Genomic DNA, 27,967 nt, shown 5'->3' with positions numbered 1-27,967 from the left:
TACTTCTCTCCACAGGTTTGAGTGGTACCATCTGCCAGACACTATTCCGGTTGGATCCATTCCATCAACCTTCAAATCAAGAAGCGTGAAAGGTATTGTCACAATAAAGTCATAATGTATACATTTCAAATGTCTTATATCAAGGCTTTACCAACTATGTGAATGTTTGTTGACTTGTTGATTGTTGTTGATTCACATGCAATATAGAGTAATGAATCAGCAACACATGATTGCCAGTTTATATGAAGGAGACACCCAGAACAGAGTCTTATGATAGTAAACAACGAACCGAACAATAGTAATTAAACAACACTTAATATTGCTAAGCTTGGTTGATTTAAGGAATAAGTCAAATTCCTTTCGAGATCACAATCTTACAAGATGTTTTTGTGAGTAGCAATCACATCAATTGGTGCTTTAAATCTCTTTCCTTAAGATAGTGGGTATCATACAATTTGGGCAACTTAATTACACTGCGACAATTATTGTTTGGGGTTTTGAAGTAATATTGTGCCCCTATAGGAGTCTGGCACCCCCCCCCCCCCGAAAAAAATATTTAAACACATTCGCTTAAAGTTTTTTAGAGGACTATAATTGATTTATAACATGTGTTTTGTGCTTTGGTGCCTTAAATTCCCTACTAGATAACAAGGAATTTCACCAAATGCAAAAAAAAATCGTGCGTTACCCCTCGTGGGACCAACCAGTGCTTTAAATATATTCCAGAGAAATTCAATTGCTTTATTTTATGTGTAGATTTGTGGTTGATATCTCAATAAGAGATCACGAAATATCTTAAAATGAAGCTGTTTCCCGTGGCTTTAGCCCCTCGACCCCGCTTCGGCTCTGAGAAACGTTTTATACAATGGTTAAGCTTCTTCTTCCTGACAACCTATTCAAAAAATTCTGCAGCTTCCGGGGACTTCGCATAACACCCTTTGATAACATTAAACCACCAAGGAAAAATATATAATTTACTTTTATTGAATAAGTACTAGTTTAATTTCCAAGCCATCAATATACATACTGTTTTTGGATTCGGTACAGTGTCACATTGGTATTACTTAAAGAGGTAACGATTTATACTTTATTGCATATAACGTGTTTTATCTGTCGCATTTTGAACTTAACATTGAATTTCGCTGAGATGCTAAAATGTTATAAAGAAAGATTCAATATTTTTTTAGTAAGGCAGCTTACTATGTTTCTTAGAGTAACCAATGATCTTGCAAGTATTAGTTAAGAGAGGGATTCAGATATAATTCAAGTAGTCTTATTCATCGGTCAACGCTTAAATACAGAAAAAAAAGATCAGCAATGTATTTTATTGAATTTATTAACGGTGAAAAATAAGTTATCGTGGTTATTCAAACTATAAACGTGTTTCTTGATTTTAGTGGAAATGAGCATTTGTCATATCGTCACCAGTTTTGTTACTGAATCATAATTAATCAATTAAATAGGAATCAACTAGTGACGTGCAGTTAGTTATAGCAGGTGGGTAGATCTGGAGATGTGGTAGATCTAACACGGCCGTTATTAAAATAGAGTGCGCACTGCAATTATGATATCTTTGTAAGATCGGCTGCGATAGTCTAGGCTCGCATTCAAATTCCGGAATCAGAAAATGTAAACTAACAGAAACAAAGGGACGTTACAATGATCTGTTCTATTTCAATTCAACAAGTATTGTAATTGTTATACAATTGCTGCTGATAATTCTGTTTAGTTCGTGTTGTAGTTTTTTCACGGCCTTATTGATGATCTGAAAAACAAACCACGGAACAAAACATAATTTATATTGATATGATATCTTCATTCATATTTGTTCGTACGTAGGCCTATGTGTTCTTTGTCCCCATCAACACTTCTGTCGATGATAGACTTTTATGTAGGTTCCTTGAAACTTATTAGAAACTTTGGACAGTGACAGTGTTATTGTTCAATGTTATAATTGTATGTCAAGTCATAATAACACAATGCTATGTTTTACATACATTCCAACTCCATAAGGGACAGTTAGAGAAATTGGTGTATTTAGTCTTAGTGATTTTGAAAACAAACTATCTAAGCAAGTGGCTGGAAACAAGACTATATAAATAAACCGTAGTTTACACAACTGACATACTCTCAGAACATTCAAAATGTGATTACGTGATTATGTCTATGATTGTCTAGACTTGTAGATCCAAAACTCCAGATATTAATTTTTTCTATTAGCAACATTTAAATTATCGTCTTTCATGATCTGTGATGACGTCACTGATGTTGAGTATTCACTGATCAGTTCATCAGCTCATGGATTATGAATTTTGATCTGAGCATCGAATAATCGACTATCATGATTTGATTTCCTAATGTAGTCCAAGATTCGTTCGTATTTGAGTTGTTTTATATGTCTTATATATGATAAGTGTACAACTGATCAGTTATATTATTGAGATGATAACAAATTAACCCGATTGGTATATAACTAAGAGGATAATGCTTGTTAATTGATCAGGATATAAAATGCAAATGATAATGATAGTAAACTCAACTGATCGGTAATCTTATTAAGATATAAGGATTGTAAACTGATCTGCTATATTACTGAGATGATCATGATAGTAAGCTGATCAGATCTAAACTAAGGAATCAACCAGATTGATAACTCAGCTGATATGGAGTTATTATCGAGAGCCAACAAAAAATCGGTGAATATAATGTTTATGATTTCATTCCAGAAAAAGGAAGACTTTAGTTTCACTTAAATTTTACATTAGTCTCTTTCATTTTATTCATCAGTTTGGAACTACGACTTCCCGTCGCGTCATCGTCGCCTGAATCTACAGACTGGTCAATGGCAGGTAAGAGATTAATTACATTTCCTTCAGCTATTGCTTGTAATGCAAGTCTGGTCAGTTTATTTCAGTTATGTTGCCCTATACCCTCCGTGTGTTCCATTCTAGCGAATTCTATAGATAAATTTGGTTTCCGGAGTTACTTTATCTACGTCAGCGTTAGAAGATGTGATGTAAAGTAAATAATTAGTGGGGGAGGTGGGGGGGGGTATTCACGACATCAACTTACAGATCCCTTCCCCTTGCTCCACGGTTTCCTTATTTTTGCTGAGTGTCAATCTGTCCCCAATGTAGTCTCTGTTTATCCTTCATTATCCAAACAACTGCTACATAAAATAAAATATCATCTCGAAATATAGAGACAATAGAAAATGATCAGTGATAAACCAAAGAAAATGAAACAACATCAGTCTTTCTTGCTTCCAGAGTCCATGAATCTCAGTCAGCTCTCTGAACGTTTACCTCTCTACTGAAACACACAATATATACAACATACTCTGCTCTAATTCATATCATTGTTATGAACTTCATGTTACCAATTCCGCAGTTACTCCCTAATGACAGTGTCAAACAATGAAATAAGAATTTCATTGTTTAATAAACTAATTAAAGGAATAATTACAATGGATTTATAGTTTGTGTACTCGTGTCTTTTCGTAGGCTACATTGGATATTCCACCAGACAAAGTAAGAAAAGTTTGTTTTATGAATGAGATTAAAGCGGATAGCTGTTATTGTAAACATTCAATTTTGTTTTTCATTTAATCTTTTCAGTAGGATTCCAAGTATAACTTCACCGTATATATAATGCACTGCAATGATAAAGATGATCACCGATGAATTAAGCAAACACTATATTCGAAAGACAATTTGTGAAAATTAATGGTATTAAAGAGCGCATGAGTTATAAGATTCGTATGCGTCCCTCGCATCGTTATCAGTGTTGGGCAGATGTGGTTAGATCTAAAGATGGGTGCATAAAATGTGGCTTAATCTCCTTTCTGACGCAAACACAAAACAGACACACATACATACATTTTACATAACATTTACATTTTACCTAGATATCTTGTTACAGGTTTATTTATAGATGGATCTGCTACATATTACAAAGGTTCTTGTTTCATTCTGTAATTCTTGTGTAAAATGTTCATCACATCACTTGCAGCAGTAGTCACGTACTAGAGGTACGGGTAAAGGAAACAATACAGTCTGGAGAAAATAGCGTGACGTCACTGAATACTTACAAGAATAAGTATAATGTTAAAGAAGATTTATCATTCTAACTGAAGTATTGTAAGAAGAAGTTGCTGACAAGTAATACATTTCCTTGCACATAAACTAGTAGTACAGCGGGTTTTATTAATGGTTTGGTTGAAGGGAGTATAGAAAGCCATTTCAACATTTAATCGGGAATTTCAGATATCTCGAAATAATCTCAGATATCTCAAATTAAATTACGGATATCTCCAATGTATTTAAGTTATCTACAAATAATTGAAAATCAATTGTAAATATCTCGAAATACCAGAGAATTTCAGATATTTGAAATTGAATTCGAGATATCTGAAATTGATTCGATATACTTGAAATTAAATTCGAGATATCTGAAATTGAATTCAAGATATCTTTCATTTCATTTATTTATTTCCAGTATAAATATAAATATTTACAAAAAGGACATCAAAAGTGAGTATGTAACAAGAAATTATTTTAAAATGTTAGTGTACAAAACACAAAAACAATAAATAAAAATAAATAAAAATCTGCAATTCTATATCAGATATCTGAAATAGAATTCCAGATATCTCGAATTAAACTTCAGATATCTCGAATTAGAATTGCAGATATCTTGAATTCAATTTCAGATATCTCGAAATCAATTTCAGATATCTGAAATAGAATCTCAGATATCTCGAATTCAATTTCGGATATCTCGAATTCAATTTCAGATATCTGAAATTCTCTGGTATTCGAGATATCTGGAATTGATTTTAAGATATCTGCAGTTATTTGTAGAAAACCTAAATAAATTTGAGATATCTGTAATTCAATTTGAGATATCTGAAATTATTTCGAATTCAATTTAAGATATCTGAATTAGAATTTCAGATATCTCGAAATCTATTTTAGATATCTCGAATTAAATTTCAGATATCTGAAATGCATTTTCAGTTTCTCGAATTAAATTTAGGATATCTCGATATTTAAATTTAGGTATCTGAAATATAATTTTAGATATCTAAAATGATATCTGAAATTCCCGATTAAATGTTAAAATTGCTTTGTTGAAGGGAGATGGTAATGCGGCGGGTGTAGAGAGAGTCATATTTGTGTCGTACATATTGTAGATGCTGCGAAGCACTGTAGGCTAATATATAGCGTTGACTACAGTATATGACTAGCTGATAAAATTATCTTTACAATCTTATCTACTTATTGCTATCTCTAGAATAGTAATATTTTAAAGCATGACTTGTGTCCTTTTTTGGTTTAAGAAAATGAGACAATGAGTCACATTGTGGTTACTTGTGGAAAGGTGCGACAATGTGTGAACATTTCAAGGACTAGTTATAGCATCGCCTTTTATATATTTATTAATCCTGAAATTAAGCCTCTGGCGTAACTTCTTACCAAAGTAATATACAAAGCTTTGAATACATATTGATTTGGTTTAAACTGAATCTGTACACACGCAACATTCATATTTTCTTAAAGTTTTCCAACATATTTATGCCCCTTGGTTGGTTTGCCAGCCTTCAATTTGACTGCCTAATTATTTAGTTTGCCGCCCTCTATTCCACTTTCATGTCGGTCTTATGTTATGGTAGCATACGCCCATTAGAAAGCCTCATTGACTTACACACTAAATCACAAAAGTAATGTGGTTTCTAAGTCTAGATAGAAGTTTTCACTAGCTAAACGCTACCCATCACCGGATAGCTGACAAGTTGGCCTTTCATGGCACTATCAATTTTCCGTACCATGACCGTGAATTTTGTTTGCTATCCGAGCCGGAAGTTTTCGTCACTTGTAAACAAACCTCTTCACTCAGTGGTAAACAAATTCCCCACGCTGCTCCTGGGAAGCCTAAAGGGGTCTAAAATTGCCTCAATTGGCCCAATTTTATCACCACATGTACTTCCATTCATGCTCTTCAACATGCAAGCCACAAAAAAATAAAAATAGATTATGATTGATAACAGGTCACAAAAGATGTTCTCCCGATGCTTTTTGGCACTTTTCCTGAAGGAGAACAATCGAGCGGATTGATATAGACTCTAATAGGAGTATGCCACCTTATTTACTTTCTTGAGTTGGTTTTTCTGTGATTCATTCTGTTATATGGTCTGTTACTATAGGCCAGGGATGTCGATCCGATTTGAAACGTGGGTGGGGGGGGGGGGCGTAATCGATTCGAGTATTCCGGCCGTAAGTACTATCTAAGCGGAACGCCACCATCGGTTGGCGCGCAGCGTACCAAGAAAATTTCAGATTTCAATACCTGCCAGATCGCTGGAGATGGCACTTGCTAGGCTGGATAGCAGCCATCTTGTTGCGTGATTTCGGGAGAAAATTACAAATTCGTCACTCAGGAAATCTGCAATAAAGTTCATGGGACCTCCATTTTTGGTGGATTATTTCTTTTATAAGTGATTCCAATTGAAATAAACATTAGAACCCAGTGCATGTTGACAAATCATGGGGCGGACTGGAACCCCAGCCCCATTTTGCCCTATGTTTCATTATAGAATACCCCATTTGTTCGAACCCATGACAACTTACAATCTGTGAATAAATTTACTTCGAAATGGGCACATTATATTGCACCAAGTCGGTCAAGGAATGACCCCAAGGCCTCAGATATAGGCCTATTGCAGGGGTGGGCAACCTTTTTGAATGAATGAGCCATATTTTAGGAGTGAAAGATTGACAGGGCCGCACCTAACCAACGACCTGCTGTTGATTTCAAACCTTTGATTCCGAGGACGTTCAAGCAATAGGTGTGTGTACTAATCTGTATTCACGAAAACATAATTTCAATACAGTCCAGTTGATAATTAATGGTGATAATAGACCAACCTGACAGCATCATTAGTGCAGACAAATTCTAAGCAGCTAGCTCGTTTTTGGTGTTGATGTAAAATAGATTGATTTTTCTTCTTCCTGAGACATCTCACGTGCCAAAAAAAAATAAACACTGGCTGGCCGCATGTGGCCCGCAGGTTGCCCACCCTTGTTCTATAGGAATGATGTCCCAAAATGTCCCCGGACATATAGGCGAAGGAAGCTATCCGCCGCGACTGCATGTGAGTTTCTAGACTTGCCGTCCTGGGAGTCATACCACAAAATGCGTTTCCTCATACGCCATTATTAATAATTTAAATAAATAACTAATAAGGCACAGCCCAGATCCGAGCTCGTATAGGAACTTAGCGCAAATTTGGCCAAAAGTCATCAAATGCCAGCATCTTAAACCAGGTTGCTAGGTCTACGAGAATACATTTCTATGAAATTTGAAACAAGGATGGCAAGACAAACCACTTTAATTATGTTTTCAGGACCTCACACATGCGCATGTATCGTCAGACTTAGAATAGGTCCCATGTGAGTGGTGGCTAGTGTGATGAAGGCATCAAAATCAGTGGTTGTTCGTTGGAGTCCTCACGCAAGTTACCTCGGTTGCTAGGTGGATCTGCATCTGGTAATCGGGTGAATTCTGGTCGGAGCGTACTATGTAACCACCGTGTACCTATGGACGTAGCTAAGGCCTGATGATTGGGGTGGGGGGGGGTGTAGTGACTGAAAATCGGTTTTGAAGCCAGAAAATTCCGACTGCTGCTTTGTACCCCCCCCCCCCACCCTCGCGCTACTCGTCAACGATACAATCATTGTCAGTCAGAAACCCAATCTTTCGCGACTGCACTTTTGTTCCGAACTTTTTGCGATACATTTGTATCCACTGGCACTCATTTCACAAACTTATTAGCCCCCCCCCCCCCACCCAAACCAAATATTTTTGTGAAAATTCGGGCAATATGCTGATAAATTTTTGGGCACCTACTGAAAGAAAGATAATTTGCAATGTGTCCTTCAGTGGTTAAACTGATATTATTATTACCCAATAATTCTAACCAATACGAAAGGGTAATAAGACGGATTTTTTTTTGTATGCAATTTGCATGCGATGTAAAAACCGATGAATGCCTTTATGATATGACCATTATCATGTGGAACGCGCGCTTATTGGTTTTGGTTATATTTTTCGGGCAAGTCGTTACAACCCCCCCCCCCCCCCAAATCAAATTGGGATCCTACTCCTTATACGGTAGTTCTATTAGGCTTTTTTTTTTTTGTAGTTTTCAAAATCATACGAATTATTGTACGGTGGAGTAAAAGAATCGCGAGATAAAATTTCTCAATGTGGCAAGGAAAACGTGGTAAATATGATAGGTTAAAGGTCAATTTTGACCGAGATTTTTCAATTTGTTTAGGTCATGCACAATCACAGGGATTAATGAATAGGTCTAGATAAACTAAAGCACTCCAATTTTCCAACTATTGTCAGTTTTACCAAGTTTGGAGGTGAGACCCCCCCCCTCTACACACCCCACACCTTCCTGCGTGCACCCAGTGTTCTAAATGTGGAGTCAACTCCGGTATCACTCAACAACAAAGTAACATGGGATGCGCTACCACGGAATATGCTCCCTATTTCATTTTTCCCAATATTAGGGAACGGGCACCGTCTTTGAAACACCATCTACAACTAAACAACAACTATGTACAGGCTTTGGCTCTAGCTATGAAGTACTGTCTCTTATGATAATGACGGAGCGCACTAGTTTTCTACTGGAATCGCCCGAAGATGCGGCGTCTGTAATCCGAGGAACCAACGAACTTCTCTGCTAACTCCTCGGACTTCAACTGGGCTAGACGTTCGCGGTGAATATGGCACACCATCACATGGTTCAGCCGCTGTTGAGTCTTGGTGCTCCGTAGCCTTGTCTTCAAACGCCTCAAAGCACTAAAGGATTTCTCGGCTTCCGTCGAACTGGCGGAGGAGACGAGGAACAACCGCTGGATTCATCGACTTCACCAAACATAGCCCGTACCGCTGGATTCATCGACTTGAATATTTGTCTATACCCTTCAACCGACGACGAATGGAACTGGCCTCGAAAGAAAGGCAGCCTCTAAGCTTAAGATTGTTGGAGAGCTCGGGGTACCAACTCACGAGATCTTGGTGGAATTCTCCATTCAGCAACATTGAGTGATATTCGATGATATCAATCCTGAGATGTGTAAGCCCTAACCAAATAGAGCCACGACACTTCTCTTTTTCCAAATGTGTGTGTGTGTGTGGGGGGGGGGGGGGGACATTTGATATTGTTTCCCCCACTGGAAATAACTGGTAATATACAGATACAAGTGTTATGAAAGCCGTATGTACAAAAATGAGCTGTACCACACTAAACAGAAGCTTTATCAGAATGTATCATTTCAAGAAATGTAAATTTCATTTCCTTCCAATCTACCAGTGAGAAAGCTGCGATAAGAACGTTCCAAACAGGAAGGACAGGTGCTACTTACAGAGAAACAACGGTCCAGGCTACACATAATATATCACCTTAGCAATACGTATTTGAGAGTTGGTTGGTCCTTTCATATTCAAGTTGTGTGGCGACAAGCATTTTGAATTCCCCTTGACACTGGGGAGGGGTGGAGGAGGGGGGGGGTTAAAGAGCTGGTAATACAATAATGGTAGTACAAACCAATTCACATCCTTATACAATAACTTCGATTTTAATGCAGTTTATTTACCTAATGCGGTAACGACTATAGACTTGACGTTTATCGTGAAGAATGTAAGTGAAGGAACTTTGCTTGGCTGAGTAGAATGTAATGAACTTTCGGAAAAGTAGTAAAAAATTAACAAAAATATAAGAATAAATGTAATCAACCACTAAGATTTCGGATTATATGCAGTTTGATCAGACCTTGATATGGATCCTAGTTTGCATAAATGGCGTTGAAGGCTTTAAGACGTGCATCTGCCCATTATATTCAGATATCAGTAACTTTGTGTGGTTAGTGCATAGAGAGATGGATTCAGTTTGATCAGACCTTGCTAAAGATCATAGTAACATGGCGGTGAAAGCTTTAAGACGTGTATGTGACCATTATATTCAGATATCAGTAACTTTGTGTGGTTAGTGCATAGAGATATGGATTCAGTTTAATCAGACCTTGATATGGATCATAGTAACATGGCGGTGAAGGCTTTAAGACGTGTATATGACCATTATATTCAGATATCAGTAACTGTGTGTGGTTAGTGCATAGAGAGATGGATTCAGTTTGATCAGACCTTGCTAAAGATCATAGTAACATGGCGGTGAAAGCTTTAAGACGTGTATGTGACCATTATATTCAGATATCAGTAACTTTGTGTGGTTAGTGCATAGAGATATGGATTCAGTTTAATCAGACCTTGATATGGATCATAGTAACATGGCGGTGAAGGCTTTAAGACGTGTATATGACCATTATATTCAGATATCAGTAACTTTGTGTGGTTAGTGCATGGAGACAAGGATTAAGTTTGATCAGGCCTTGACATGGATCATAGTAACATGGCGGTGAATGCTTTAAGACGTGTATATGACCATTATATTCAGATATCAGTAACTGTGTGTGGTTAGTGCATAGAGAGATGGATTCAGTTTGATCAGACCTTGCTAAAGATCATAGTAACATGGCGGTGAAAGCTTTAAGACGTGTATGTGACCATTATATTCAGATATCAGTAACTTTGTGTGGTTAGTGCATAGAGATATGGATTCAGTTTAATCAGACCTTGATATGGATCATAGTAACATGGCGGTGAAGGCTTTAAGACGTGTATATGACCATTATATTCAGATATCAGTAACTTTGTGTGTTGAGTGCATAGAGACATGGATTAAGTTTGATCAGACCTTGATAAGGATCATAGTAACATGGCGGTACAGGCTTTAAGACGCTTTAAGACGTGTATATGACCATTATTGGTCGTTGAAGCGTACACACGTACTTTTTCATAGCTCTTTTAATTCGTTCATTTCTGGGATTTCTGGGATCGTTTTTCGTTTCATCAAAACACCTTGTGATTCGTTTTGTTGTTTATTGGGAGTTATTTATTGTCTGTTCCTGCCATTCAGCATGTTTTTGTGTTCAATCTGTGCTGTTTTTGTCTAGTTTCAGTGCTGTCCGTGGTTTTAGGTCTGTAGCGTCAGTGTATCCTATCGTTCAGTGTATAGTCTCTGTTTAGCCTAAGCTGCTCATCGTGAGTATCGATTTTCTGTGTTCGCTGGCTTTTTCTTTGACTTTGTGTTTTTTCGTTATGGCTGTGCCTGATCGTTTAGTCTGCTGTGACGCTTGTAATATGTGGATCGAGTCTGAGGTTTCTGGCTTGGAATGTGATTTTAATTCAGCGTCTAGTGAAGCTATTGTGTTTGTTTGCGATAAGTGTGTGAAATTTAAGGAATTAGAGGAGCTATTGAATAAATGTACAGTAGTTGTGTATGGACAGAAGTCGGGTATATCAGGGCTGTAAGTAGTGCAGTTGTTGAAAGGGATTGTTGCGAGGTTGTTCCAACTTGTAATGGATTCGACGTATTACCTGTGGAGGAGCTGCGTGATGTTGGTGATAGGAATGGAGTCTCCCAGGAGGGAAATAGTGAATGGCTATTAGTGGACGAAGTGCGTGGTGATTGTGATGTGATAGACGATGGCAGTGTGGTGGTAAACAGCGGTCAGTGGGGACGGGAGAAGTCGAAAGGAAGAATGGTATTGTGTGGGAATTCACTAGTACGGTATGTAGACCGAGAGTTCTGCAGGGCGGATAAAGCAAAAAGGGTCAGTGTATGTTTGCCAGGTGCTAAAATCCAGGATGTCAGTAATAGGGTAAACAAAATCGTGTCAGATGAGGAGGTGGTTGTGGTCCAGGTAGGCACCAATAATGTGCAGAAGGAGTCACAAAACATTATTCAGTCTAGGTACCACGAATTGATGTGTCGACTAGCATCAACTCGGGCTTAAGTTTTCATGTAGTTTATTGCCAAGATTTGACAACAAGGTTCAGTCAGATAAGATTGTAACTTTGAATGGTTTATTGTATAGTCTGTGTGCTGACTTCGGCTGCACATTTGTTGACATGTGGTCATCTTTCCAGGGTAGAAGGGATTTGTTCGCCACGGATGGGTTGCACTTAGCTAATACTGGGGCCTCGCTTATGTTCCTAGTGGAGGCGATTATAGGCGTTTTGAAAGCAAGGATAGTGATAGTCATAGTTCTAACTTTAGGAGGCATGCTAAGGTACATAGTTTCATGGATAAGCTGAAGATTGTCGTTACCAATGCTAGAAGTATTCGTAAAAATTTTGCTGAATTTACTGTGCTTCTTGAGGATCTGAAACCGGATGTGTTTGGTATCTCCGAATCTTGGTTAAGGGAGGACATTGATAGTGCTGAGGTTTCTCACCGTGGTATGTTGTGTATCGTCAGGTCAGAAGGGATACTAATAATGGGGTTGTTGGGGGAGTTTTACTGTTTGTTGGGGATGACATTGTAAGTGTTTAGAAATCTCAGTTGCAAGGGTCTTTTGTTAATTCTGTCTGGTGCGAGTTGTCCACAGACAACTCCAAGAGGTCCAGTGATGTTATCACTGTTGGTGTTGTTTACCGTTCTCCTAACAGCAGCGATGATAATGATGTCGTGCTGTTTAATTTAATTAGAAAGGCTGCAAAAGGTGATGTTGTTATAATGGGCGACTTTAATTTTCCTGACATTAATTGGATAGATGGTTCCAGTAGTAGGAAGTGTAGTTACTTTCTAGATATTGTGCAAGACTGCTTTTTACATCAACATGTTACTTTCCCTACTAGGGGGGATAACATCCTTGATCTTGTTTTGAGTTCTGATCCAAGCAATGTTGTTGATTTGACGGGTCTAGGAAAACTAGGAACGAGTGACCTTGATATACTAGCTTTTGATGTTGTTTGCAAAGTCGCAAATTCTGTTAGCAAGGAAAAAGTCCCTGATTTTTCGAGATCAGATACAGAGGCAATTGAAACTTTACTAAAGGGTACAGATTGGATAATTGTTTTAGAGATATGAGTGCTTCTCAGTCTTGGATTTGTTTTGCTGATAAATTAAAGGTCATTATGGAAAATCATGTTCCGTGGAAGAATCGTCGTCGTAAAAGCAGTATGCCTCACTGGATGAATAAGAAAGTTAGGTGTGCTATTAGGCAAAAACGTAGAATGAGGAAGCTGTTTAGGAGGACTAAATCTGAATCTCTTTTGGCCAAGTTTAAAATTCATCAGCTGAAGGTAGAATGCTTAGTCTCTGATGCAAAATTGAATTTCGAAAATAGCATTGCCCTAAAAATTAAGGATAACCCAAAGGCCGTTTTTTCTTATGTCATCTCAAAGCAGAAAGTTAAAGATGCAATTGTTTCTCTTAGGGCACCAGAAGCTGATAATGTAGTTACTGATAGTCAGAATCTTGCAGATCTTTTGAACAACTATTTTGTGTCGGTTTTCACAAGGGAATATATGAGTAGTATTCCAGATTTTCAGGGGGGCAGTGATAGGCCTAAACTGGATACGGTCTTATTTTCGGATGAGGTTGTCTTAAAGGAGCTGCTTCATCTAAATGTTTCTAAAGCTTCTGGACCGGATGCTATCCATCCGTATTTGTTGAAGACTTTTGCACACCATTTCTGCGTTCCACTCTCATTGGTTTTTAGTAAATTTATGAATGAAGGTTATGATCCTAAGGACTGGAGATGTGCTAATATTACCCCAATTTTCAAGAAGGGTGATAAGTCTAAGCCCTATAATTATAGGCCCGTTAGTCTCACTAGTGTTGTTTGTAAGGTCATGGAGTCTATTGTCAAAAAGTCTATGGTCTGTCACTTCAGCAGTCAGTCTTTGACCAGAGAGTCTCAACAAAGATTTTGTCAAAAAAGGTCTTGTCTCACTAATATCCTTGAGTTTATGGAAGATGTAACAAGCTCACTAAATAGGCAGAAGTCTGTAGATGTTGTGTTCCTGGATTTCCAGAAGGCCTTCGATAAAGTTCCCCACCAGCGTCTTTTACTTAAGCTGAAGAGTATGGGTGTCATTGGGAATTTACTGTCTTGGATCAGGAATTGGCTTGGTAATAGGAAACAGAGGGTGGTAATTAAGGGCTGTGCTTCTTCTTGGTAGGACGTTACTAGTGGGGTTCCACCAGGGTCTGTATTGGGTCCCTTGTTGTTTGTTGCCTATATAAATGACATCGACGGAGATATTTTGTGTACAGCTAAGAAGTTTGCTGATGACATCAAATTGTATTCTGAGGTCTCTTCCAAAAGCGATTCTGAGAAGTTTCAAACGGATTTGGATAGGATTTTTTCCTGGTCTCAGGGATGGCAAATGCTTTTTAATATTGATAAATGCAAGCTAATGCACATTGGTAGTAGTAACCAAAAGTTTACATACAATCTTATTGGTGTGGAGTTACAGGAGGTCTCTGTTGAAAGAGACCTAGGTATCTACACTGACTCATCTCTGCAACCTTCTAAACATTGTCTTGAAGCTGCTAAAAGAGGTAATAGGGTTTTAGGTATGATCAAGAGAACTTCAGTTTTCTGAAAGAGGACATCGTAGTTGGGCTTTGTATGCAGTTGGTTAGGCCTCATCTGGAGTATGCTGTGCAGGCTTGGAACCCATAGTTTGCTAAGGATAAGGAAGTACTTGAAAAGGTCCAGAGGAGGGCTACTAGGATGATTAGTTCCTTAAAGAGTGTTCCTTATTATAGGTTACAACTGTTGAATCTCACCACACTGGAGCTTAGGAGGTTACGTGGGGACTTGATCTAGGTTTTCAAGATTGTGTATGGTTTCGACAATTTATCCTTTACCGACTTTTCAATGTTTGCTAACAGTAGTTGTGCCAGAGGTCATTGTCTTAAACTCCAAAAGTCTCATAGTAGGATTAATATTCGGTATAATTTTTTTTTCTAATAGGGTTTGAATGAGTGGAATGGTTTTCTAAGAAAGTTGTACTTGCCAGTAGTGTCAATGGGTTTAAGAATGCTTTGGACAAGCACTTTAAGCATTGTAATCGGGTCTGGGTGTTTGTGTCTTCAGCTTTTTTTCTCTCTAAAACGTCCTTGATGGGGACTTAAGTGTCCCTCCTGATCCTTTTTTTCTACTAAACTCATCTATTTTATTCAGATGTCGGTAACTGTGTGTGTTTAGTGCAAAGCGACATGGATTCAATTGCAATGGAATTTCTTGTAAAGATTGAATTGATAAAACAAATAACATTAAATACTAGAGACGGTGATAGTTCATGACGTTACCCAAAATTTCTTAGATTTTTCATCCCCGTATTAGCATTCATGGACTTCAATATAAACAGTGGAAATTGTCAGAAGTATTGGAATATTGATGTCTTAAAAGTCGTCAGTATAGGCCCCAAATTAGAGCAAGCTTTAATTGCTAGACGTTTTCAAAAAGTACTTTCCTGGAGGTATTTACTCTCCAAATTGTTCTCAGCCTTTTGTAAGGAATAAACGAGATGAAATGAATGTTTATGACATATGTTACAGTTGACTGACTCCTCCACTGAACAGTTACACATAACACTGCAGTAGCGAGTTATTTTACAAGTAAGGTTTAATCTAGAAATATATAGTGCTACATTAAAAGAAGTCATCATCACATTATTAATCAAACTGAATTGAATTAAATTAGAACCACACTGACTGGTATAACTGTTGAATTTGCTAAGTACATTGTTCACGTGCATTTAATTTAGGTGGACATCAATTTCCTTAATCAAAGAATAGTGCCCTTTTTGTACATCTTCGGGAAATTCTATAAAAAATTGTTAAACAGACTGAACTTGGATATCGACCATCGTGTGTAGCAATCTTCTTCTTTTGTAGCAAGGCAGTGGAGGGGGAACCAAGGTGTAGATCTCTAGAACGATAAACACTTTTGTGTTTTCTTCATAACGATTTACTACAAATTTGGTGAACTTTGCACAGAGCTACGGAGATCGCGCTTTCTCGGTCGCTGCACCGAAGCTTTGGAACGAGCTATACTCTAACAAATGGTGTTAATGTTTTAAAGCCTAAATTAACACATTTTTGTAACACTTAATGAACGCGTTTCATTGTTAATTGGATAAGGTATCAACACGTTTATGTGTTCATGTAAAATTAACGCCTCAACGCGTCTTCAGCCATGTAACACTTCATTAACGCGTATACGCGTCTATAACAAAAATTGTGTTTTAAAAGCAACACTAGGTGTTGAAACAGGGATTATAGCTTTAGCAAGCATGGTCTTGATTTTGGTTTTAACCATTCGTTCCAAAATGACCTTAGGTGACCCCAGGGCAGTCTGGGAACCAGCTGGGTAAAAGATGTGAAGCACACTAAGCAGCCCTTGCTTGAACTAAGGTAAAATTCCAGTTTTTATATACACAAAGATGACTGGGTTAATTTCTCAATCTGGAAATGAATTACTTGTGCTCACATGAGGGTTGACACTAACTGTTCTTATTAAGAGTGGTACATTAAACAGTGCAATTTATATCATGAAAATTGCACAGTACTGAAACAAAATGAAACAGATTATTGAATATGCACTTTTTATTAACAGCCGCTACTTCATTGAATCCATAAAGCAACAACACTTGTCAACTCCAAAAGAATCATGCCAAGAAAAACAAAAAAGCTCTTTAATGGAAAAATTTAAACTTGTTAGAAAACTGCTGGTAATTGCTTCCCTTGAAGTATGTGTATGGCTCTTCGAGAATATGCTGTTGGAGGAAGCCCAGCAGCTGTCCATATATGGCCGGATAGTTCAAGTCAAAAATGTAATATCCACCCAGCAGAGCAACAATTGCATTAAGGGAATTGTGTGTTCCACAGTCAATGAATACTCCTTCACCAACAGCATAAATCATTTTGATGTCATTGTCGATTGTTAGGCTGCGGAGCTCTAGAGGGTCTTTATCCTTCACGCGAAGCTTTCGGCGAAAGATATCCTCCGGCATGTCAATGTTGTCGACCTGCAATTAAATAGGATGAATATTATCAACAGTAACCATATATCTTGAAAGTCATTTCATAAATAATAATGTTGCCATTCATATATACCTACTCTGATATTCAGTTCTAGGAAGCTATAAGGGACCGAATAATAACCTTTGACCTCAAGTATAAAACAGCTCATTTGTCATAGAAACACATAATTGTGACTTACTACACACAAGGATGCTGCGTTACTTTATCAAGTGAGGTAGTCTTGAAGGAGTCTAGTCTTTATTTAAGCCCCACAGTGAATGCACATGCCACACTATAGTATAGCAGACTGGAAGCACAATGGAGCTGAACACTTGGGGAGCTTTTTCCCTCTGCCCGAATAACGTGATTGTCAAACACCATTATCCGGCGACCTCATGACTTCGCATGCCAGACCAAAAATAATCACTAAAATAAACTCAGGCTCGCACGACACAGAGCCACTGCCAAGGCAGAAAAGGACTCAGTGACCCTACACATTTCCACCCAAAACCGGGACAAACTTAACAGTACTGTCCAAGATACCACCAAAGGACTGGATGTTGTCTTGGTCGATGACACCTGTAACCCTAACGAAGAACCAAAAACTCTGCAAGCAAGGTAGTATCATCTGCAAATACCAGGTCAGACACCCAGATTTCCCACCAAATGAAACCCTGCAGTATGGGTCTCTCTTAACCCTCTCTATAATTAAGTGCATAAAGGTGTTGAAACGGCATAGGAGCTAGTGTGCACCCCTGCCTCCTCCTGAAACAAGACAGTCAATGACTTTGTGATTCCTTGTTCATGAAAACTGCTGTATTCCATATTTTACAATATATTACCCTATTTGAATACGGTATATCATGCATGGCGGTAAATTACCAGAAATTTACCATGTAAATTTACCGGTAAATTACTGACTCACAACACTGGTGTCTATGACCCCAAGCCCCTTCGATTAAATGACAACTTACGGTAGGAGCATCAGTTAGGACTTCGGCAACATTTCTGAAGAGCTTGTCGGAATTGGCCTTATCAACTGAAGGCCCTTCTCTATTTTGGAGCTGCCAATCCATGCCTACAGTTCTTCTAGAATCTGAAACCATAAAAAGCAAGCCCTAATAACTAAGAGTGGTGCCCATGATAACAGTAAGGTCACTAACCATTATAATTGTGAAATAAATGCCAGGGTGCCAATGTCTTTCATGTCATTTTTAAAACTGCTCTGCAAAATAATTCTCCTTCCCGCACCTAAGCCTCATACTGTCCCTTCTAGTGACGTCACAATAGTTTAACCCCAATTGGGGTAACATGGAGCAGACTGCTGCTTCCGATATTATAGTGACATCACCTAAAGAGAGCCGGGCCACGTATACAGGTCATGTTACTCTGCTATAAGTGATTCTACAGAAAACACATACAGTACACACATGCGGCACATCATGTTGTGTACACAGTCACAGAGTACTCTATGTGTACCTTAGTGTAAGATGAATTGTAGTTAGGCTACATCAGAACATAATTGTGACACCATAGCAACTCACATAGCCACCATCCTTCAGGCAAGGAATCCTTGCCACAACCTCCTTCACTGTTTTGCCAAGTCTCCAATATGATAAGTTGGGCCGGACGTCTGCCATTAGCATCTTGATAGTGGCTTCACGTCGCTGCCCATTCCATTCATCAACAAGTTCATCGCAACTCTACAGGAAGTCATCTTCGGATAAAACTTTGCCAGTCCTAGGTCTAGAATTGAATAAATTTTGTGTTCATTGCCACAAACGTATTATGAAGGTCATTCACAATGTGGTTCAACAATAACTATTCACATTTATTGGTGATTTATTGTCTCTCTCTCTATTCAGATTGTACCTCTTATACTTTCAGTGTCCCCAAGTGGGAACCCCCAAATTAGCAGCTAAAGACCTATAAAATGTAAGCGTTTTGGAACCAGACTTAGAAGGCTCACAAATTTTTCAGAAACAAATGACCTTTCATCCCAGCGCTCGGGCAAATTACCAAAAAATAGGAATACATTTTTCAAGGGCTCATTACATATACAGCAAGCAAATCTACTTTACCATGGAAGGCTGAATCTATTATTTTTTTTCGTGTCTTACCTCATCTATATTTTGGATGATGTAATTGACATATTTTTCTCCCAAAATCTTGTGAATTTTTCAAAATTCTATGCTAACCTGGCGATTGTTTAGATATGCTTTTAAACCTCAAAACTATGGTCATGAAACAGATTGTTTCTAAACGGGCACAGAGAAAAAAAGGCATGTAAAATCCCAACATTCGAAATTTGAGCATGATGCCTTGTTGAGCTACTTTATCTTAAATGAACTTCACCTCCATCGATGACGCCACAAGGAGAGGGGGATGCCAATGCCACCCATAGACTCTACACAGTAAATGCTGCTACTTTGCACCTTGGTGGTGGAAAGACGAAAGGTAATACTTACAGAGGAAATTAATGAAATTTTTCAAATCTTGTGAACAATTTTGTAAGTTTGTATTCAGATCCCAATCTGAGTTCATTTGTTACAGTGTTTTCCAAAGTATGTTTTGCATTAACTTTGTGTTACACAGGTTCCCACAGTGGCCCTTGTGATGTCACAAGGGATATTGCGCAAAGTCAGATGTGTCTTATTTTCACACTCATATCGGCTGAAATTTTGTCTGAGGTTTTAAATTTCCCCAATAGACGGTACCGAAATACCTGAAGGCATATTTACATGATCTTTGTACTTTGAAGCAATATGTTATTCCGTTTCCTTCTGAGCGTCCGTAGGTAAAGGGTTAGAGAGCATGCAAACCAACCTTCCCAAATGGAATCTTTTTGCAACTGGCATGTCTGCTGACTCAGCTGATGAACAGGTTGTGAGGGATGTGTTTCTGTTTTCCTTCAATCGTAGCTGACGAATTCTAGAGCTCAGCTTACTACTAAAGTATGACTAAAAAGAAACAATTTATTCAAAGCTTTCTTGCATATAGAGCAACACATCCCCAAAACATATACCACTTCATTAACCAGGGTAACATGCACATTAACAGTCAGAAAGCTCTGACCACTGAGATTGTACTATACATCAGGGATGAATATACTTTTACAATTTCATGATATGCTTGGTGCCTGGGTATTTTGAGGAGGCGGAGAACACTCCTGCTGTGGTCCAATTTGGCACACATTGCAGATGGTCTAACCATGGAGTTACGAAAGACACTTGCTGCTATTGGGTTAAGTACACCAACAGACTGATGTTATTGTTTGGTCTTGTGTCAACAGTGTCATAGAGAGATTTGGCAGAAGGTATGAGTCACGTCAAGAATGCTAACTAGAATGTGACCTGGTGAAAAGAAGCACTCAGACACTGTCCTAATTTTTGTATTCTTCCATGGCTCGTCATACTACATACTCATGAATATTGATGAGATACGCACTGGTACCATCTACTCATTATTGGTACTCCACCAACCAAGTATGAGACCAATCTGACCTTGCGTCTTCCACTTATCTTGTTAATGAGGCACTGCTTGCTGGTTTTGCTATCTCACATCATGCATTTCCAAACAAGCTTACAGGTCATTAGTCTGCTCTGGGAGTGTGATACCCTGTATAAAATCCACAGTCCCCAACTTCACAATAGACCTTAAAGACCAACTACGGAGACCTTTCGATGAACATAAAATCCCACCATTTTGCATGTATGTAATCCTTAACTCACTCCAATTGCATTGCTGTAATTAACTTTAACAATTTCGGACGTTAAATACGTGAAAAATGGGAAGAAAAGTCAGCTTTTTATGAAACCTATTTCAGACATTCCTGAAACATTCCGAAGACATCAGGTGACCCTGTGACGTCACTGTTTGTATACCTCACTCACAACAATACTTTTAGTGTTTAAAGTTGTATACTCGAGCTGCCAAAAACATCAACGATATTACTCCTTTTCCCCCGAAATGCCACAATTCTGTGTTGTTGGAGGTTGCAGTTATACCTCATCCAGCAAAAGCATCAGCTTTTTTAGATTTCCGAAGAAAAGAACCGACGTAAAACGCCGCAGACTTTGGATCAATTTTTTTGAGATCCACGCGGAAAGATTTTTCAGCACCCGGAGTATCTAATGCCCATGAGTCCACATGCATGACACTGCCTCTGTGTATGCTGCAAATGTCTCATTCTGCGAAAATTATATACCGTCGATAGCTGTGTCGGACCATGGTCGGACTTGGCTAATGTGAAATTGACCATAAACAAGCTCTGGACGTCCTTACATGTAACATTATATCACGCAATTGACAGTATATATGACCGTGTATATACCGTGCCTACAGGGTAGCATTGTTAGTACATGTAGTGAGCTGGCTCACAGCATGTGTAAATAGTCATGTTAGGATTTCATCGCATTTATCTATTTCCTTTGTTGTATTCCAATATCGTGAGTTCGTGATACATTGTGTTATATTGTCCGTTATGTTTATTCCGGCATCTGCATGGTCCAAGGAGTTGAATAAAAACGGTTCTATGTAGCGATCGGACGTTTTATTTCGTTAGTGACTGTCTTGTGATTGTGGGATGTAACTGCTCAAGGCCTGCTTCAACTAGATCTAACTCTATGGAATTACACAGTCACGGTGTGTCACGGTAGTATTTAGTAGTATTTATAGTACGAGAAATGTGGATTTGGATATTCACAGCTAAATTTTGCTTATTGAGAGGATACTTTTTCTGTGTTTGTACTTTTGGATATTAAAACGAGTAATTACTATGTTCAGTTGAAGCTTAGTCATGTATATGCTACCCTGGTCGATTTGGGTCAGCGTCTTCTCGTAGTTGTTCGATTATGTTTAGTGTCCTTTTGGTAATTCGTTGACAGTAACGTAAGCCATTTTCCCATCACATATCACGCATGTGGCATCTTTTAGGTCTATTCTTCTCTTCAGTTTATACGGTATCTTGCGATCAAATTTTATTACGGAATCGCCAAGCTGTTGGCATGTTCCACAGTATATTGTACCGTACGGACCTATTGACGCTCCGCTATGTCAAAGATGCTTCATTTGAGTGGAAATGTTGCTATAAAAATAACCAATTTAACTAAATTTTCTTCTTAATATTGTCCTAAAACTATTTTTTTACCTTCATGTGTTCTTGTTTTAAGCTAACAGCTTTTCAAACGCTCAAAATTGGAAGTCAAATACAGTACAATTGTTCGCTATCTGTGTATAAACAGTGGCTTTATCAGCGTTTGATTTTCGCGGTATACAAACGATGACGTCACAAGGTGACCAGAGGCTCCTTTGGGTCAATCTCTGTTTTCAGACATTCCAGAGGTTCATGCCACGTGACTACCCAAAATGTCCATTTTCGTGGTCGTTTTTTGATGGGTTATAGTAGGTTTTTGAAGGTTTTTTTTTTACACATGTTGATTATGGGTATGTTAACTCCCAAATTAATGGAAAATCCCCCCCCCCCCCAAAAAAAAAATTGTCTCCATAGTTGGTCTTTAAAGCGAGGGTCATTCCTGTGGATTCTGCTGATATGATTTGTGAACTTATTAAAATTATCTGCAATGTAGTTGCACCATTTCATCTCCCATGATGTTATACCTAGTAAGATATCCCCAACCACAAGTAGAAAATAGTTAATTTCATGACATACAGTATCTGAAAACTACCAAACTGAAAAATTTACTGGACGAAATGATGCCATCCTTAACTTACAGAAGCCTGAGAAAGCACAACAGAGAAACAGGTCACTGCACTGTGGGAGAAAAAATAAATAAATAAATAAAATTACTAACAAGGTTTTGACCCCGACTGTGTGAATCCGGGTTCTGGGTCCGAATTTCCTTTTGGGGTTTGAATCTAATTATATTATTTGTGTTACGAGGGCCCATAGTAGCTTGACGCTAGTCACTGCTAGTGAGGAACCTAATGTTATAATATAGAAAGTATTTGAAATGGCCTACGTGACAAATCAATATTTGAGAAATTAGGTCGGGTTACCGTGTCAGAATGTTATTTATGTAATGAGCAATACACGATTGTTCTGGTATATTCCTTATGATGGCACGCTGGTCTCGGTTCCCGTCGGTTTACGTGAAATCCCGTTGTACGCTGTGCACGCATCTTCGTGGATTTTCTGGAATGTTCGCGAGATATGCAAAGGACTTCCGGGAACGGAGAAACTGGGTCGAATTGTTCCTCAGGTGTATCGAGAAAGATCTAGATGATTCTTGACAAGGCGAATCATATAAAAACCCGCCCCATATCGGAAAGTTTCTCAGTTTCTGAACGAATACAAGCGACGACACATATGATACCATTCTACTATATATCGTCAGTGCTCAACTGCCAGTAGTTTCTGAGGGATTGAGATATCGATACCAAGATTGATTCTACACTTCCATTCAGAAGTTTGAAGAGGACTTTGCTGTGGAACTACAGTTTTCCAGTCATTATTTCGGAGAAGGTGAAGAATTTCTGTCTCCGTTGAGGGAGTTCGTTACGCCAGGTGTTGGTGGCTATAAAGCTGATTTTGGACTGACTCTGGTAATATTTAGTCGGCGAAAAGTTCGACTTGTGCTTCACTCGATTGTGGCTGGAAGTCCGTCTTCTATTTTGGAGCATCGCCGGAAAGAAGGTGACTGCTGTTTCTGGGATCGCGAGAAACTTCGTCAAGAACCAGTGAATTTCGCGGTACAACGGACCGAGAATCGTCGTCATCAAGGTCGTGGCCGCTGACGGATATCGCCGTTGGAAGAGACCAGCGTGTTTTAAAGTGTATCTTATCTTGTTAAGTTTGTAAGTAATTTTCTATATATTTGTAATTACCACTTGTTGTTGTTGGTTCAAACTCCATTGTTTAATATAGTTTTCGTTTTCATTCAAATTCTCTAGACTCGTCAATTTGTCTGTGTTCCTCTCAGAAACGAACCCAGGCTTGTGTCTCGTTAAAAATTAATTATCGAGACCTCTCGCATTCCAACGTAACAATTGTTTATAGTGAATTGTGATTCTTTTAGAAATTTTAAATTTCTAAAAGAATCACAATTCACTATAAACAAATGTTACGTTGGAATGCGAGAGGTCTCGATAATTAATTTTTAAATTTATAATGACAAAGCTATGTTTTGACAGTAAACATTAACAATATATCATATATGTTATTGACTTTACAACATGTTCCTGGCATATTTCTAGGCACCATCGGGCAGGAGCCTGCAGGCCACCTTTTATTAAAATTCAACAATTTATGCAAAGTATGCATATTAAGTGACCTCCAGTGACCTTTACTGCCTGTAAAAACTATCAGCACTGAATTTTACCGTATCAACTAGATTTTGTGAAAATCGGACAAAATTTAAAAAAAAAAGGGATAAATTATGCAAATTAGACACAGCAAATGACCTCCAATGACCCCTATTGTATACTAGAATTTCACGTGACCGAAGATAGACCATACCCACTAAGTTTCGCTAACATTCGACAAACATTGAAAAATTGCATGGGTGAAATGTGGTGATCATAAAAGTTGGTCAGTATTACCATTGACCAATAGTACGTATGGGGTGTTCAGGAATTTTAGGGCAAAGGTCAGCATGGAGGTCAGTTTCGGCCATTGTGTGAAAAATTGCAAAGTGCTTCTCCTACAGATCAAATTGGATGATCATGAAAGTTAGTAAGTATCACTGAGGACCAAAGGTACGGGTGCGTTCAGGGATTTGAGGCCAAATGTCATCTAGGGGTCACTTTGGCCCCAAATAGCTATTTTCCTGCACGTTTGTAGTGAAATACTAGGCTAAGATAGGCCTACTGATAAAGTTAGCCTAACGTTGGTATTGCTGACTGTGTCATGTTTCGCTGCGGTGCTTCCACTTTCAGAAAAATAGCGTGGGGGCACTTACGTGTAATGGTAAGAAATATGGGGTGGCCAGATATGAGCAACATGTTCAACCAAAAAATCTGATTTTGATTGGATTATTTCTAGTATTTATAAGATGTTAGGAACAAAATAATGAATCTGGTGGCAAAACACTCACAAATGAGGAAATCTTGATTTTTCTTGTGAGCTACTGCGGCTAACACAAACTACGGCTTGATTTACTTATAAGTACAGTACCATTAGCTGCATAGTGTCACATTGGCATGCTAGCTTTAGCACACGTTTTTGGTGGTATTGCCGGTCTGTGTTAGATAATTACAAGTATTTATTACATTACGAGCTGTTTCAGACTTATTTTAATAAATTCTAATAGTTAGGAAATAACAATTTTAGCAAAATACGACTTAAATATTAGTAACTGTATTGTTAGGGCCTTGGGAAATTCGGGTTTTAATTACGACCAAGTCCAACCTGTTAGGCCTAATGTATTTTGACTGTTGTTAGGCTAACATTACTGTGGGAGTTCTAGTTTTAACGGTTCCATTTTGGCTTATACTCAGGCCTAGATAGTTCTAGGTTAGGCTAGAAATACAACTTCTACAGTAAATATATATTTAATCGATAGGGTTAGGGTAGTATTGTTAAGTTCTTACAGTTTTTCTACTTAAATTTAATTATTCTGGCTAATCTGGAAACTTTTCAGAAATCATGATCACTTAATTTCACGACTGCATGCTGTGCGCCAGTGCGCTGTGGTTTATGACGTAGCACACATGACATTATTATACTGACGTAATGCACATGTTTATTGTTGATCAGGCTATTAATTTCAAAAATTTTGGGAAACAATCAAACGCATCAAAATTACAAGTTATCACAAGGAGTTAGGGCCTAGCGATGGCGATTGTTTGTGGGTTCGCTCCCCAGATAACCTAAAATCTGACGGTCCTTCTCCTGGCCAGCAGGTGCGGTACCGTCATCAGAAAGTCCAGAGAAAGCGGTACCGCTAAGACAATCCAGCCCAAATTGCCCCTACGAAATGAATTTCGCACACCACCTTTAATCCTCTAATCTGTAAGTAAATTGAAGAACATTGACTCAAAGCCTGGGGAAATATTTAGAATCTGTGAAAGGAATTACATCACACTGTGATCTAAGTCAGTACAGGAGTGCATTTTGAGAACGACGCTCCATCATTATAATCAAGGGCGTAGGAACCGGGGGGCTGGGGGGCGCCAGCCCCCAGTGAAAAATGTGGAGGGGCGGAAGTATCATTCCGCCCCCCCCCGGTTCGCAAGTCAGAAAACCCCTTTTTCATTTCCAAATGAGAAAAAAAATCTCATTTGGAGCACCAAATTGCATCTAAGGCCAGGTGAAAATACAAAATTAAGTTTACAAAATGGAGTGGGTGTTGAAGTGTGCTATATTGCACCAAATTGCATCTGAGGCCACCTGGAAATGCAAAAAATTCCAGGAGGACACCCCCTCCCCTTACACCCCTCCCCCAGGCCGGCCATTAGTCTTCTGCCCCCCCCCCCCACTCAAAAGTACCTTCCTACGCCACTGATTATAATTACATTCTGGGTATGAAGTACGGCTAGTTTGGTCACAGATTCTAAATTAGAGCCAGGTAGCCTAGGCTAGCCCTATTTCTTCTGATCATATTCAGCGTTTTATATTCTTCCTTTGTCAGTTTGTGGATGTTCACTGAATAGGCAGATATGATCCCAAACCTAGGCCCGTAATAAAACATAGACTTAGCCTAGGCCTAAATAGCCTACTGACTGTGTCCAACTTAGCAGCTAAGGGCTAAATAGCCTACCGTACTGACTGCGTCCAACTTAGCATTGCTGACTTAGTTGCAAGTTAGCAGACAGCACGTTAGGCTATCTGCATTCCGATTTGTGTCAATGTGTAGCGTCGGTTAACGTTAGGCTATTTGCCGCCTTTTAGTTTTACAATTCTGGCCTGACGGTCGCTAGGTCTAGGCCTATGTTCAATTTTCACGTCTAATATTTCACCCTATTAATCTAGGCAATGCAAAAATTAAGCAGACTGCAAAAAAAAAACCTCTTCTTTTCCTTTCAATCTGACTGGTACAGAACGGCAAATCGGGAGGTGATGATAACAGCTAGGTAGGCACTGCAGGCGTACGACGTTCGCGTTTCGCGCTCGTGGTGTCAGCCTCAATCCACCAATCATATATCAATACGTCTGAAGAAGGCGTTGCTTAATTCGCTATTAAAACTTGGGTGCTAATAATACTTGGGCCTGGCTGTTAATATTAATATACCACAAAGACGCTGGTGTTGATAAAAAACATTTGAGGCATACGTCGAGCTCATTATTGTTACGCGATCACAACTTCGGAAACATATGGCAGTGTTTATAGAACTGGATTAACACCAATAGCCAATGCGCACAACCATGCGGGACGTTGCTATTGAACGGAATGTTTAGAAAATGGCACCAACGCGTTTTCAAAAGACGTTTCTTTTTAGAGTGGATATATACCACATGACATAAAGACTGCCAAATCTCTCGCCATATTTAAGAAAATTTTAAAAACACATCTTTTTAGTTACTCAACGTGATTTTGTCACTTTTATTTACTCGTGTTTTTATCTAGACTTTTACTTTTGTACAACTCTATTTTATGTGCTTATCCTTTGTTTTGTGTTTTAAAGGTTTTGGTCTGTTTATAGTCTTCTCGTGTTTTTAGATTTTTGTGTTCGTATTTTACATACTGTTTAAATTTCGTTTTTGTGTTTTCTAGACTTTTGTTTCCTTTGATTTCTCTGTCTTTTTATTTTTTTTTAGGTTTTGTAAAGCGCCTAGAGGCCTTTTGGTATTTGGCGCTATATTAAGAACTTATTCGCTATTAACTGGTGAGGAACGGGGGGTGGGGGGGGGGTACAGAGTAATAGGAAAAAATTTCATGTCGGGATGAATTGCTTTCGAACATCAGACTCACCGTTTTCCAGAGTGAAAATGCTGGATATTTTGGCGATTGATATGAATGAAGGAAGAGGTGAATTTTTTATTGATAAAATGGAAGTAAATTGAAGACTTATTTTGAAATTCGTAACATTATTATTATATTCGTGATTTGGAAT

The 27,967-nt window shown here is 38.5% G+C and overlaps 1 protein-coding gene across 1 annotated transcript in view; it reads left to right on the top strand.

The window, feature by feature from the left end:
* LOC139980144 (NLR family CARD domain-containing protein 4-like) overlaps positions 1–27,967 on the top strand; it is an 85,849-nt gene that overhangs the window by 45,316 nt on the left and 12,566 nt on the right. The window contains exons 5-6 of the mRNA XM_071991571.1: positions 16–92; positions 2,788–2,849. Of these exons, the coding sequence (XP_071847672.1) occupies positions 16–92; positions 2,788–2,849 (139 nt within the window). The remainder of the gene's footprint in view (positions 1–15; positions 93–2,787; positions 2,850–27,967) is intronic.

This window comes from Apostichopus japonicus, chromosome 14 (genome assembly GCF_037975245.1).
Source record: "Apostichopus japonicus isolate 1M-3 chromosome 14, ASM3797524v1, whole genome shotgun sequence".
Classification (NCBI taxonomy): domain Eukaryota; kingdom Metazoa; phylum Echinodermata; class Holothuroidea; order Aspidochirotida; family Stichopodidae; genus Apostichopus; species Apostichopus japonicus.
This window is presented reverse-complemented; position numbering and strand designations above follow the sequence as displayed.